The sequence below is a fragment of the Labeo rohita genome, chromosome 22, assembly GCF_022985175.1.
Source record: "Labeo rohita strain BAU-BD-2019 chromosome 22, IGBB_LRoh.1.0, whole genome shotgun sequence".
NCBI classification, from domain to species: Eukaryota; Metazoa; Chordata; class Actinopteri; order Cypriniformes; family Cyprinidae; genus Labeo; species Labeo rohita.
Window position 1 is genome coordinate 13,361,687 of NC_066890.1, and position 15,999 is coordinate 13,377,685.

Sequence of the window (15,999 nt, forward strand, 5' to 3'; positions counted from 1 at the left end):
AAGTAGAAACACAAAACCAGTCCTAAATGAAAGAAAACAAGTTGACAAAAAGATTTAATCCAATAAAAACCCCCGGGATTTACGCCCATGTTTCGGATATTTCTCACTTATGGTTAGTGTTTCTCAAGTTCTTGTGTGCGCGTTGCGCGTTGTATTATTTTTTTTATTAGCATTTTTTATGATATTTTGTTAATAACACTATTCAAAGCTCCAAATTAAAATAAAATTATCAGAAATAACTAACTAACTAAATAAGTGAATAAATTATGGTGAAGTCAGAAATAGTGAGGGACATCATGCTAAAATAAGCTTTTGGTTTAGTGCTCTTGAAAATATTGTATTGGTGTATTGTAATGTTGTTGTCTACTTAATTTGAATAATCAACAAATAGAGTTTTTTTTTTCGTTTGCTGACATCATTGTAACAGCATTTGTCCAACCTGTAGTCACATTTTAAAAACTCTAAACACATTTATCACAACGTGACCATGCTTTTAAAACAATGCTGTTTTCACGATATGCAGTCAGTTATTATGTTTCATTTTCTTTTCATACAAGTTTAGCCAAAACCAAAATTATAGATCTTTTTGACCTTTTATTTACACATGCTTAAACATGCATGTCAGAAATTAGAATCCACTCAGCACTCAAAACTTCTTGCTCAGTGCTGAAAATTGCGTTCTTGAATCCTCTCATTATAACACACGAATATTAATTGTGCATATATTAATTGTGTTATAACAGCTTTATGGGATGAACTAACATGTCAACTTTTTAATGATAATAAAGAAAGCGCTGTTTGCTGGCATTCTGTCATGCCAAACCATACACGCAGCCCATGCTTGCTTTTCTGTTGAAAATAACAGTGAATATTGATGCTTATAATGCCTAAATAACGAATATTTTATCAGGAGCGTTTATGCAGGGATGTTGTGAAACTTACAGAACTATTTTATGTAAATTTCATCGATGTACTGAAAAAAAAAAAAAAAAAACCTCTATATAGGTTACCTTTGTAAAGCTGGTTATTACCCAGGGACAGGGGCGTGGCGTCTCGGTATGCAGGCTACATAAAAACAGAGCACGTGTTTATTACACAGTTGCTGTTTCAGCCATTAAAATAGTTCAGTTTTGGTTTTTAATGGCAAAGTGGCTAGATTTCGTTTCGTTTCTTTATTAAGTTAATTTAGAAATTGGTTTGGAACATTTTATGTTTGTTAAATTCAAGCTTTTGTTACGACAAAGCGGCCAGCGGCAATGAGTTGAGCATTTGTTTGATCAATTTAGCCTTCTCATATCAACACGACTTGCCTAAAATAAAATGTGTACAACATAAAACACTTGATGCATTTTGCAATATTAATTTAAACATTTAACCTTTTTGTTTTATCTTATAAAATTTTGTATGTATTTTATTTTTTGTTTAGGTTCGCTTGTTTTATTGTGACGTATTTATTTAGTTTGTGGTTATGTTACGAACCTTCTTTATTTTAAAATGCTCCTTTAAAGTAACAAAACAAGCAAAATAAATAAATAAATAAGTAAATACAAAAAAAAAAAAAATTTCATCGGTTATTTAGACAGAGATCTTTAACTGTACAGCGGAAACAGCGGAAAACAGACACAATTAGAAACAAATAAACTAAAATGGACCCAGGCAGACTAAGGTTAATCAAAGTAAAAAAATGTAGATCAACAAAATATTCACAGAAACACAACAAAATACACCTCAAGTACAAGCCACGCTCCAGAGCTTGAACAGTGACCGTGCACTGCATGGTAAACTCCCATGCAATTTCAGGTTTGCTGAATGTGGAAAACTCCTGGGGCAAATTAGACAGAACAGTAAATATGTCCGTGAAATTTCACAGTTGAAACACTGCTGACTGTGAGGACTGGGGGCTCATATAAGCATTAAATGGCTCAGTGGGAAATGAGATCAGGGCAAAAAGATCTCTGGTTTAAAGGAGAAGTCCACTTCCAGAATAAAAATTTACAGATGATGTACTCACCCCCTTGCCATCCAAGATGTTAATGTCTGTCTTTCTTCAGTCCTAAAGAAATTATGTTTTTTGAGGAAAACATTTCCTCAACATTTCCTGTCCATAAAAAAAAGCTGACAAAGTGTATGCTAAACTTTGCATTCTCCAAACAATAAGCATGGCAATTAACATATAATGCCTTTTCGTTTTGCTTTTGTATTCTGGACTGTAGTTCTTTGTAAGTCCCGCTCATGTTGGCTGTGCCGCCATAACCCTGGCCACGGATGTCCTCAATTTTCAGCTGGTTCTTCTTCAGCAAGATCATCTCTAAGTTTACCAGCTGTTCTCCTGTTGTTGACTGAACATCACAGAGCTGAAGGAATCGCTCCTTTATGGTCATGTCATGTCATAATGCACACCAGTTCAAAGTGTGATACATCAGTGGTCTCATCAAGTAAAATGGAAAATATTGATGTTTCCCTCAGTTCTTTTATGATCAGTTTTACATAAATAGCCATTGATCTAATTAGGTCATTTTGTAATCAGTTTGAGAGGAGAGACACCTGAAGTTTTTGATGTGATGCTTGTTTTTCCTTGAAGATGAAGCTTAAGAACACTAACCAACTCCACAAGCTTTAAGAAATGTCACTTGTTCAAACTTGAGAGGCTTTCATTGTCACCTCTGAATGCCATGCTTTGTTTTGCCAAGTACAATATAATATCAGTTTACCGGTAGATAATGTCCCTGTTGTTTTGCCTTTCTATTTCTTTGGCTGCTTGCATTTCAAAGTCAGCCTTTTCCAAAGCTGTATCAAATGCCTCTCTTTTAAAAGCATTCCACCTATGCCTAGCATGTGTGACTCTGTCCTTCTATGCTCCTTCATTTTTTCATTTAGCTTGCTGTCACAGACCTACCCCCACTGACTTCCTGTTCTGCTCGTAAGCCTGCCGCTGAAAGCCTACATTGCATCATTCTTGTTCTTCATACCACTGTCCCTGAAACAAATGTCCTTGTTCATTTTTTGGGAAATGGCAAAACTGGATGACAGGGTCCTACTGAATTTGAAAATTCAGTAAAGGCCACATTGTATGCTATATTGTATTTCTTTACATGGGCAGGATCAGATGGATTTTGTAACTGAAGCAAAAACTCAAAGTCCCTTTCTCCCTTGTGGCTATGGCTGCTTCACTCTCCATATCTTCATAGCTCAGTTCCAAGACCTTCACCTTTACTTTGCTGAGTTGACTGTAGAGCAGCTTCATCTTAATACAGAGAATGAATAGCAAACCATTAACAATCATATTGTAAATGCAATTGTTAGGCTTAGTGCTGATTCAGTTTTTGCTTTTAATGTTGTGATTACTCTTTTATCTTTCACCTCAGCTGATGAGAGCAGAGTGACAGTGGCTCTAGTCGCTCCCCTGTGCACAGCCCTGCTTTCATGCTTGCTGGTTCGAAAAATGCATTATGTTTCACATAATTTACATTATTACAATATACCTTTCTCCCAGTCTGGCACAAATGGCTCAATTAGTTCCGGGTTTAATGAAGGCCTGCCTTCCAAAAACAAAATGTTTTGTGATTGGTTTGCTGTCCCACTGCATTGCGATTGGTGAACAGCTTAGACTGGCTAGATATTTAGGCTGGCTTTTGTTGACTGGCTAAAGCTTGGGAGTGCCAGGTTTTTTTTTTTTTTAATACAACTCTGATTGCATTCGTCTGAGAGAAGTAAGTCATATACACCTAGGATGCATGGAGTGTGAGTACGTAATGCGCTACGGTAGTGTTGGGTCCTATCGTCAGCCTGCCAGATCACCAATACATGATATTATTGTGCTAATTTATGTAATTATTTATAATAATTTCTTAGATTTATTGCCCAAAACCAGCTCCAGCATAAGGCTAAAAGCAGCCTAACATTAACTTTATCAAAGAACGTTATGAATGATTGCCCAGCTAATTCTAGTGCAAGTTTATGCATTTTTAAAAAAAACACTTGTGTTATAAGTAAAGCTATCTGTATGATGAATAAATCTCTTACCACACACTGCACGCGTCTGCGGCATGTTACGGCTCCGACGTGGCCACCAGAGTAGATCAAGGCCACTCTAGTCAATGTTTGTTTTTTTATACAAGGGTGTCTCTGTGGCCACTCTAGTCAATGCTTGTGTTTATACCCGCTGCGCTGCGGCTCGTTGAAGCAGCTCAGAAGTTGCTCTCCTCAGTGCTCCATCGCTAAAGTTTGGCTAGTCCTCCACCTCTTCCCTACCCACCCCCCCAAACATTCGAAATTCCGTAGAATGATAATGATTCTACTAGACCACATTGTGACATCATAACATGCGGAAAAGAAACGCTGTAGTCCAAAGGAGCCGTTCGTCGTAGTTCTTGAAAACGGATTTTTAAAAACCAGAATGTCTCCCTTTGGAGTGGATTTTGAGATTTGTAACTTTGTAGATATTTTTCTATGCCCAAACATACACACCACAGACTGACTAAAATTCAGAAAGTGAAAAATCATAACAGGCCCCTTTTAAATACACTATTCGAGGTTCAAAACAGACGTTTTATGAAACCTGGTGCTCTTTTCTAAGGTAATTTGAAGAATTACACCTGCTTGAAGAATGATTCTTGTATTATCTAATATTGTTGATGTTATTATTTTGTCTTTTGGTCTTCGTCCTTTCAAATTTATTTTGGAAATATTTATTTTGAAAAGTTTGTTATATTTGTAATTATTTTTCTTTTAGCTCAGCCTTTTGCGTTAAACAACAGATGTAAAGCTGGTTTAATAAGAGACATTTGTATTTCTTGTATGTGTACTGATCATTTATGCACTGTAAGTTGACTTTTTTTCACGATTGGATAGGAGTGAGGGATAATGTGTGGGGTATTGCTAATGATCCATTTTGATTGTTATTATTATTATTTCTCGATTATTGTGAGAATAAATGTAGCCTACATTTCAATAAACAAAGCATTATTAAAAAAAACTATAGTGCATCAACTATAGTATTTCATCAGGAACAAAAAAAAAAAAAAAAACTTTTCATATTTGTTTGTTTAGGCTTTCGGTGTAATAATTGCTGCAGTATTTCCAATTTAATACTGTCACCATTCAAGAATATTAAGATTTATATATTCTATATTCTATATTTGACAGTGCATTTTGTGAATCAAAGACTGTTTTTGAAGTCCTTCATTAGCATACATATTTATTTTTATAGTATAAATACACATAAATTGATCACTTAGAAATCAAAACTGAATGTTTTGAGAAACAAATGAAATTTTTACCCTTGCATTTCTGTCTTAAGTGCTTTGTGAACATATACTGAATATATGTCGTCACCTTTATTTTTTTATTTCACTTTATACAATACATTGTTTCAAATCAGTTTAACAAATTCAAATTGTGCTCTAAAGCAGCTCTAACAAGCCAATAATATCATACAGCTCAGGTCAGTTCAGTGTTGATCCAGTAAAGGAACTAAACGTAAAATACCTTTACATTTCTGTCAGTATATAACACTGGTTTACTCAAATAAAACAGTGAACGGCTCACTAAGTACTCTCAGAGCAGTTCTGGAGATGTTGTTCATGCATTTTTTATGGCAGACGCTGAAATCACCGGGAGCGTCACGCGCGCTTGTGTGTAGGAAAGGAAACCGCGCCTGAACATGCAGGATTCATATTTAGATGGTATTGTGCGGCGTACTATTGACAGATAGTCCACATCGCGATTTGTTTGAAGTGTAATGACCGACCTATGATTAATTCATTCAAACTATGACACATTCCGTGAATTCCTTGGAATCATACGGCGATACAAAACATTCGGGGCTAAAGAGAAATGTTTCGGGCTCGAGCCCCAAATGATTAGCCCTAACGACGCCCCTGACTGTGGGCGTAATGGTTTGTATGTTGTGTTGTTTTGTGTGTGAAGTTTAGATATTTAAAAAAACTATGGACACCTCAGTGTCTGCACACCTGACGGTCGTGTTTAATCAACTGATTCGGTATTTTATAAAAACAGACTGCTTTGAAATAGCAAAGTAATTACATCGTTAGATTCTTGTTTGATTCTGTGAGAGGTGTCTCGCCCCTCCCACGCGTTCAGCGTTCATGCTGTAGGGCGGTCTCTCTTGCACACTTTAGCCTCACTGTCACCGCGCCGCTCTGTCAGGTTCATGCTCCTTCAACCTTTCCTGTTCAGTGAAAACTGTTACATTTAAAAAAACACAATGCGAAAACAGCTTGTCAGTTTCGTTTGTCTTTGGATATTTTACACGAATGGTAAGTGTTTCTCCATTTTTTTTCCTGTGCGCGTTATGTCGTCAGTTATCGTTTCACGTTCAGATGCTTTAAGTGTCTAAATCTTTGAGAAGTGATTGACTTAATGGCGAAAAACAAGCAAAAAGTTTTTGCCGCTTATTAGACTGAATGGAGGCACGAGCCTGAGCTCTAGCTGTCATGGATACTATGCTTAAAGAACTAGGCTGACAGGGGCTGCGTCCGACTGAGTTGCCTCGCTGCCCTCTCTCTCGCTGCAACTCTGTAAACAGTTTCGGGCAGACTTCAGAGGCAGTGCAATATGGTTACCTAAAGATTTAGTTGTACATTTTGTAGATCGTAGTTTATGGTTCATTGTGATTCCAGTCAGGGGCGTCGTTAGGGCTGATCATTCTGGGCTCGAGCCCCGAAACATTTGTTTTTAGCCCAAAATGTTTTGTATCGCCGTATGATTCCAAGGAATTCACGGAATTTGTCATAGTTTGAATGAATTAATCATAGGTCGGTCATTACACTTTAAACAAATCGCGATGTGGACTAGTATCTGTAAATATTACGCCGCAAAATACCATCTAAATATGAATCCTGCATGTCCAGGCGCGGTTTTCTTTACACACAAGCGCGCGTGTGATTTCAGCATCTGCCATAAAAATGCATGAACAACATCTCCAGAACTGCTCTGAGAGTACTTAGTGAGCAGTTCACTGTTTCATTTGAGTAAACCAGGGTTATATACTCACAGAAATGTAAAGGTATTTTACGGAAACCCGTCGAAATAAAAATTCGGTTTAGCTTGTATAGACATTGTGGCAGAAATATATTACTATCATGCAGTAGAATGATCAGTAATAAATAAACGTTGTTTTTTTGCATTTAAATAAATAGACATGCTAAAACAAGTATGGTAACAATAAAATACAAGGTGAGAAAAAATAAAACACTTCATAGGGCCCTATACATAACTTAACTTTTGATTAATGTACGTTAAATTGTATAAGTTTCATTCTTTTAATTAATTAGACAAGTTTTTGATTAATGAAAAAAATTAGGAAAGAAATATATATATGTGTGTGTGTGTGTGTGTGTGTGTGTGTGTGTGTGTGTATTATTTTATTTGTGTAATATATTTTTGTAAACTTGTAATTTTGTGATAATGCTTTGATATGTTTGCTATTTGCAGTGATTACTATTTACTGTTTTTTCATAGTGTAACAATGTTGTTTTGTGGCAATGCTTTGGCAAAGTATCAAATGAACTTTAATCGAAAGCACAATATGACTTTGCTCACACGATGAGTTCATGATCCAGTGTTATTAGAGTATCAGAAGAGGTGAGTTAGGTCATCAACCTTTTTTCTTTGTTCAATTTGCACACTAAACATGGGTTAACTTATAGCTCTTTTTTTTTTTGAACTCTCAAAGTGCACCAGATTAATGAATTTAACTTTAAAATATATCCAGTTTTCTCCTGGGGGGCATGCCCCCGGAGCTCCCTAGAAGGATCTAGGTTCACCTACCTGTGTCTAACAAAATCTTACGTAATTATGATGTAAGCTCCCATACACCACTACTAGCCCCTGATGTTTTGCCACCAGCCCCTGATGTTTTCAAATCCTAGAAACGCCCCTGATTACAGAACAGTCATAAAGTAGTACAATGTAAAAATCGCATTTATTAAACATCTAACTCTTATTAACAAAATGAAGAAGACCTATAGCCTAGCCTATACTATACAAATAAATAAGGTTTCGCTTATATAAAATGAGTGCTTAATGTGTGGTTCATCGTTATTTTTTTAAAGAAAGCAGTCAGTAATTTTCAAAGAAGAAACGTTTATTAACAACAGTCATTTCGTGACTCCGGCTGTTCCGCACTGCAGAGGCGTCATGCGCGTCTCCTCCCTCAGATATGTGGAGTCCCATGTCCAGCTGAACTAAATTGATTTTATTTCTAAAAAAAAATGCTTTATTTTATATTAAAATACAATTGTCATAACTAACTAAATAAATCATGGTGAAATCAGCAAAAGTGCGGGACATGCTAAAATAAGCTTTTGGTTTAGTGCTCAAAAATAGCAATAATGGTGTGTGGTCTTGAAATGTTGTAGCCCAGGGGCGTCGCTAGGGCTAATCATTCGGGGCTCGAGCCCCGAATGTTTTTTTTTTTGTTTGTTTGTTTGTTTGTTTGTTTGTTTGTTTTTGTATGGCCCTGTGATTTCCACGGAATTTGTCAAACTTTGAATGAATCAAAAGTTGGTCATTAAACTTAAAACAAGTCGCGATCTGGACTAGTATCTGTAAATATTATGCCGCAAAAGACTATTTAAATATGAATCCTGCATGTTCTGCGTGTCTTTTTATGAATGAACGGCGCGGATGTGCGGTTTAGTTTCCTATACTGACGCGCGCAGTGATTTCAGCGTCTGCAGTTTCACTAAATGAGGACATAAATACATTAACAACATCTCCAGAACTGCTCTGAGAGTCACTTCATGAGCACTTGACTGTTTCATTTGAGTAAAACAAGCGTCAAATATATACACAGAAATTTAAAGGTATTCACGGCAACCCGTCAAAGTAAAAGTTCGGTTTAACTTTATTATTCATTCAGTATAATGCACGTGCCTACTACTACTACTACTACTAGTAATTAATACAAATTTATACAAAAATTTCACACAATTGTTCTTCCATGTTTTACATTTTAATAGTAAATCCCCTTTATTTGCCAAAATTAAAATATAATTTTCAGATTTAAAGATTTAAAGATCAATTAAAACAATATTTTATACCTTCGTCTGATAACCAGAAAAATACACAACACCGAATTCCAAAAAGGCTATTGTAAAAAACAATAAAAGTTGTTTTTATGCATTCAAATAAGCAGACATGCTATATTTGGTAACAATAAAACGTAAAGTGAGAAAAAATAAAACATTTCATAGGGTCCTAAACATGTAATTTTTCTTAACTTTTGATAAATTGACGGTAAATTGTATAAGATTCATGGTTTTAATTAACTACACATGATTAATTACATTTTGATTAATAAAATTAAATTTAACCATTAAAACAAAGACCAGAAAAATGAAAACAGAAAACAGAATTTGAAAAAAATAAAATAAAATGGAATTTTAGGGGGAAAAAATAGGGCCCTCTTTTTGCATGCAACTATATATTTGTTACAGTTATAAATACATTTTCAAATGTATTATTTTATTTGTCTAACATATTTTTGTAATGTTATAATTTTGTTATAATACTTTGATATGTTTGTTATTTGCAGTGATTACTATTTACTGTTAATAGTGTGACAAGGTCTTTAACCCCCGGTTTAATGCCCCCGAACCCACCTAGAAGGATCCAGGTTCAACCACTTGTGTCTAACAAAATCTTATGTGAGCATGATGTGAGCTCCCACCCACTACCACTAGCCCCTGATGTTTTGGCACCAGCCCCGGATGTTTTAAAATCCTAGAAACGCCCCTGTTGTAGCCTACTTAATTTAAATATCAACAATTACAGGTTTTTTGTTTGTATGATGTTTGTTTGTTTTTACCATTTGATAACAAAACTCTAAACACACTCGCATTAACACAGTGCTGTTTTCACACAATATGCAGTCAATTATCATGTTTCTAAAATACTTACGTTTCTTTTTCATACAAGCTTAGCCAAAACCATAATCATAGATCTTTTTGGTCTTATATTTACACTTGCTTAAACATGCATGTCAGCATGTCAACACAGCATGTCAGGACTCAAAAGTTCTTGCGCAGTGCTGATAATTGTGTTCTTGCGAATTCTCTCATTATAACACACGGGTATTGTGCATAACAGCTTTATGGGACGAACTAAGATGTCAGCTTTTTAGTGATAATAAAGGAAGCGCTGTTCGCATTCTGCCAGGCCAACTACGCAGTAGTCCATGCTTGCTTTTCTGTTAAAAATAACAGTGGTTTGTGATTATTGATTCTTAACCTAAATAACAAATATTTTATCTGGAGCGTTTATGCAGAGATGTTGTGACACTTATAGAACTATTTTATGTAAATATCATCGATGTAGGCTACCGAAAAAAACACTCTATATAGGTTACTTTTATGCGGCCTTTGCTGGCGGGAGCGGGACTTAATTAAGTCCGTCCCGCACAGGTGTCTACTTCAAGATTGTAATGAGATTTGTCCTCCCAAAGATTTAACTTAAAATAAATGTGCTTTCATGAAAGAATATTGAAACTTTAGATCATGTTTTCTGTTTTGTGTGATATCTGGTGCTTTTGGAGAGTGGTGAAAACTGGTTATTATCCAGGGACAGGGGTGTAGCGTTTGGGTATGCAGGGTATGCAGGTGCGTATGACCGAACTGAGGGGGAACTTTTAATTGAAACCATACAGCCTTGCACGGGCCAGCCCTGACGCGAGACGCACAGACCCGAGCCCTGGCCTTTTCCGACAACTCATCAAAACAGAGCCAGTGTTTATTACACAGCTGCTGTTTCAGCCATTAAAATAGTTCAGTTTTGGGTTTTAATGGCAAAGTGGATAGAGGTCGTTTCGTTTCTTTATTAAGTTAATTTAGAAATAAGCTTGGAACATTTTGTTTGTTAAATTCAGGTTTTTGTAACGACAAAGCGGCCAGCGGCAATGAGTTGAGCATTTGTTTGATCAATTTAGCCTTCTCATATCAACACGACTTGCCTAAAATAAAATGTGTACAACATAAAACACTTGATGCATTTCGCAATATTAATTTAAACATTTAACCTTTTTGTTTTATCTTATAAAATGTTGTATGTATTTTATTTTTTGTTTAGGTTCGCTTGTTTTATTGTGACGTTTTTATTTAGTTTGTGGTTATGTTACGAACCTTATTTTTGTAAGTGCTCCTTCAGAAAGCGGTAAAGTAACAAAACAAACAAACAAAAAATAAAGAAATAAATAAATACAAAAAAAAAAAAAAAAAAAAAAAAAAACATTTCATCGGTTATTTAGACAGAGATCTTTAACTGCACAGCGGAAACAGCGGAAAACAGACTAAGGTTAATCAAAGTATACAAATGTAGATCAACAAAATATTCACAGAAACACAACAAAATACACCTCAAGTACAAGCCACGCTCCAGAGCTTGAACAGTGACCGTGCACTGCATGGTAAACTCCCATGCAATTTCAGGTTTGCTGAATGTGGAAAACTCCTGGGGCAAATTAGACAGAACAGTAAATATGTCCGTTTTTATTAAATATATTTTTATTAAAAATAAAATTTTGTATGTATTTTATTTTTTGTTTAGGTTCGCTTTTATTTAGTTTTTAGTTATGTTACGAACCCCGTCTTAAAAGCGCTCCTTTACAAAGGAGTAAAGTAACATAAATGGACACGCAAGCCAAAAAAAGCAGATTACAATTTTTCTCAATTGATTTGGCACTTCTCTCCGATGAAATGTACTTCTTTTTCAAAACAATTAGCACAACCATCCAAACACAAAATTATCTTGACCAAACAGTGCAACTTCACTGCAAAATAAAGCGCTGCAATCTTTTCTAGTAATGCATTTATTAAAAGCAAATATTAACATCATATCTATAGGTGTGTTCTCTACTGATTACAAAAAAAAAAAAAAATAAATAAAAAAACATTCAGCTGTACTTGCACAAATATGCTAATGAAAATACATGTTTATTGCAATTCTTCAACAGGGAGTTTTTCTCACCCATGAGAAAAACGTAATTGCTCCTTTAAACCTAAAATCTCCACTGTGCTGTAAAACACTGATCTGACTCTTTTAGCTAGTGAAAATACTAGTGAAACGTACAATCTGTTTAGGACAATTACGACGTGTTCAGCAGTTCAGCTCACTGTGCTGGCTGTTTTGAGAACAGTGACCTGAGTTTTAGAGAAATGTGCCAAATCAATTGAGAAAAACTTTAATCTGTTTATTAGACAGATCTTTAACTGCACAGCACGCGTAGCCTATCGCAGTCATCAGCGGAAAACAGGCACAATAAGAAACAAATAAACTAAACTCGACTCAGGCAGACTACGGTTAATCAAAGTAAACTAATGCAGATCAACAAAATACAGCTTAAAGTCAGCGGCTGGCTGACACACGCCACGCCCCAGAGCTGCAGTGACCGTGCAATACATGGTAAACTCCGGATGGAAAAGTCCTGAGCCAATTTACGCAGAACGGTAAATTTCCAGAAATACTCAGATACTTGAGGTACATGGACATACACAGGAATCCGTGAAATTTCACGGACATAAACGGCTGAAACACTGCTGGTTATGAGGACTGGTGGCTTTCAGGTGTTAATACCTTTCATATGTTACTGACCGGCAGTTAAGGTGCTTGCTGTGTTCTCAGGTTGAGGGAGAGGTGAGCCAAAACAACCTTAAAATAGTCTTTATGTTATTAAACTCAAATATAGCTAGCTTTATATAGTTTTTTTTTTAATCATTTAGAAAACATATCCATGTATGACATAATTTGAAGCACTCATAGTACTCTCTGGGAGATTCATAATGGCCTTGCTTAATTTGGAAAGTTGAGAGAGGAGAGGCTGATGGGTTCTGATACAGAGTGTACTCTGACAGAAGGGATTTACACAAATTGTTAGCGATAGCTGGGCTCTGTCTATGAAACCATGGATAGTTTGTGTGGTGGTCTTTCTCAGAAAGAAAGACTTGGTCAGCCATACTTGGCTCAGTGTACTAGAAGAATCAGGTAAGGAGCAGCTAGTTTTCCTACCTATGATGGAGTAAGAAGCTGCATTATAGAGGTGAGTGAAGCCAGCACTCATGGTGAGGCCAGTAGAGGCTGTAAAATTACTATTTTGCATGTAACCCTGTTCCTTATTCAGGAGTTTCCCTACAGCTTAACTAGTGAAGTGGGTGTGCACCATCGGTGGTTCAGGCTGCTTACAGGGGATGTGCCTGCTTATCTCCAATTCACTCATCTTTGTTCTTATTACTTTGAATCTCTGTTCTGAAATGCAATCTTTGTTTGCCAACACAGATGTTCTTGTTGAAGATTCCACTAGTACTCTACTAAGCTGTCCCTTATTGTGTGGGTTAGAAGGCGTTCTTTGGGAATGAGTCGAGTGGCCACAGCAGTTTTCAGTTCTGCTTTCTGTTAGCAATGGACTGTAAGCATTTAGTATCTGAGGACAATCTGCATAGTTTAGCTCTTAACTTTTTTTCAATTGTTCTCATGTAAATCAGCCAACTCATTTTTTAATTCCTGAAACTTTAAATCCCTATCTTTATCCTGGTCATGGACAAGGAATAATTTGTCTATGGTCTGGTTTGTTTGATAGGCCAGACTGGACAGAAGCTTTATAAGTGAAGTGCCCTTTTGGTTTGTAAAGCTTAAGCAATCTATAGCCTGAGTCAGTATCACCATAGAGTGCCTTTCAGCCCTCACAAAACTCAAAAATTTTGGTCTTAATTTTCCATTTGCTTTATATCATGTCATAAATAGTAGATATTCAAGTACTATATAAACACATTAGCTGAGCTCCCACACATTTTTTTAGATAATTATTGGCCATTATTTTAAGCATAAACCATAAGATATGTCCACTCTGTCGTGGACACATATATTACTGTATATTATATTACTGTGTATTAATGCAAATGATCTTTTCTGAAAGGTGAAATGTCTCTTTCCTAAACAGGGTTATTTGTTTGCTTTCAAATTATGAATACATAAAAGATTTCATGTAAACCATGTGTTTTTAAAGAAACTCATACAATTTCGCACATATTTTTTTTTCTTATTTGGAGAAAACAGTGATATTTGGATGCAGTTTTTTGTTTGCATGTTATTGCCCCCACATCTAGCTATTGAACACACTGGATTATACAGATATGATTGAATTATTATTATGTACAATATTATTTTAAAATGTCAAGATGACAAGGTGGACGAGCACATGACTCGGTGGACACATAAAACAAAACACACAATCCATAACAAAATATGGCAATGAAAGATTTATTCAGCTTCGAAAAAAAAAAAATAATAATAATATAATATAATTACATTCTCAATCACATTGATATTCCAGCATATTTTATGATACTTATATTCAAATTTAATGAGTAGTGCGTGGGACATAGCAAAATAACATGCATCCTGCCACATAAAACAAACAAACAAAAATCTAGAAAATGTATCTAAAGAGCCAAGTAATGCTTTTGTATTGAATATAAAAACTTGGCATAATATAACAAACCCTTTCATAGTCACTTTTATATTATCATGGCAAATTAGATATTTATGTACAGGACAGCAAAAGGCTCCCTTGAATTCATAGTTAATGGCATGGCTGGTGCAGTTAAGAGAAATACAGGACAATAACTGCTGAAATATAGGCTAGAGCCTCATAGGTCAGAGCGCTCATAGGTTGCACAATACATACAGCTGCCGACACCACGGGTGTGGTTAACTATGTGACATATTTAAGCTTGTCAAGAAGAATATTATAATATCATACTGGTGTTACAACCCCAGATTTCAAAGAGACTCGTTTACAGAGGGGTTAAGCAACATAAAACAGGACACGCTACTTAGGCAAATCAATTCTCTATTTATTAAAAAATCAGAATTCCAGGTGTCACATAAATAATGGCAACATAAAGAAAAAATTAACAACTTACGAAAAATAGCAAAAAGCAAATCGAACAAATCAAATAAACACACAAACATAGATCAACAACAAACAAGCACAACGCAAAACAAAACGGCATGACTCCTCAGCGGGTGGCTGAATAAGACGCGTACAGACCTCTTCATTCTCAAGCCTTTTACAAGGCCGCAGTACACCACAAGTGCACACGAGGCTTCTCAACAAGTACAGGCCAAGCTCACACGGAGCTCAAGGGAAACCAGATCTGCCACGCGCTGGAAAACAAAGAGCCACACCACTTCCTCCCAAACCCCAACGCCACTTCCGCTTATAAGGCGACAGCTCTCCGGGAAGGGCGGAGTTATCCAAAGAAAAAAAAAAAAGAAAAATATTAATTAATACACGCACACACGAACAACACCATACATGCATAACTCCGGAAAAAAAAAGATAATTTAATTAAATAATAAACTTTACCGTAACACTGGTCGTCAACATAATCCACTCTTCTGTGCTAAAAAAAAAAAAAAAAGTTTCACACTGTGAAGACTCTTAAAGTGCTACATTTGGAAGTTCATGCACTTTCTAGTTTGTTAACATCTAACCCTTAAGCACATTCATGTTTTACTGGATAATTAATGTCAGCTTTTACTGATTGTGTTTTCCAGGTGTGCTTGTTGCTGAGACAGATAAAGTGAAGTCAGAAGGGAAACAGTGTGTACCCCTACCCAGTGGTGTAGAAGAATATCATCAGATCATCTGGACATTTGAGAACAAGAATATAGCTCACTGTCGAGAATGTGCCAACGGGACTCGGTCATGTGAGGTAACTGATGAGGGACTCAGAGACAGACTGAAGATGGACAGTCAGACCGGATCTCTCACCATCATGAACATCAGCACTGAACTCACTGGACTGTATAAACTACAAATCATTGACAAATCTTCTAAAAAATCGTCAAACCAGAAATTCAATGTTACCATCTCTGGTAAGTAAATTATTGATACTGTTAATTTAACTTAACTTTTCTAAATTATTGTTATAGTTTTCAGACATTGTAGTATGGCAGAAAGAAAATAAAGAAAGTTTTCCT

At 35.8% G+C, this 15,999-nt stretch overlaps 1 protein-coding gene across 1 annotated transcript in view; it reads left to right on the forward strand.

Annotated features, from left to right (window-relative positions):
* Window positions 1-15,999, forward strand: part of si:ch73-304f21.1 (uncharacterized) — a 57,285-nt gene that overhangs the window by 23,052 nt on the left and 18,234 nt on the right. Inside the window, exon 2 of the mRNA XM_051095603.1 lies at window positions 15,574-15,894. Coding sequence (XP_050951560.1) covers window positions 15,574-15,894 — 321 coding nt within the window. The remainder of the gene's footprint in view (window positions 1-15,573; window positions 15,895-15,999) is intronic.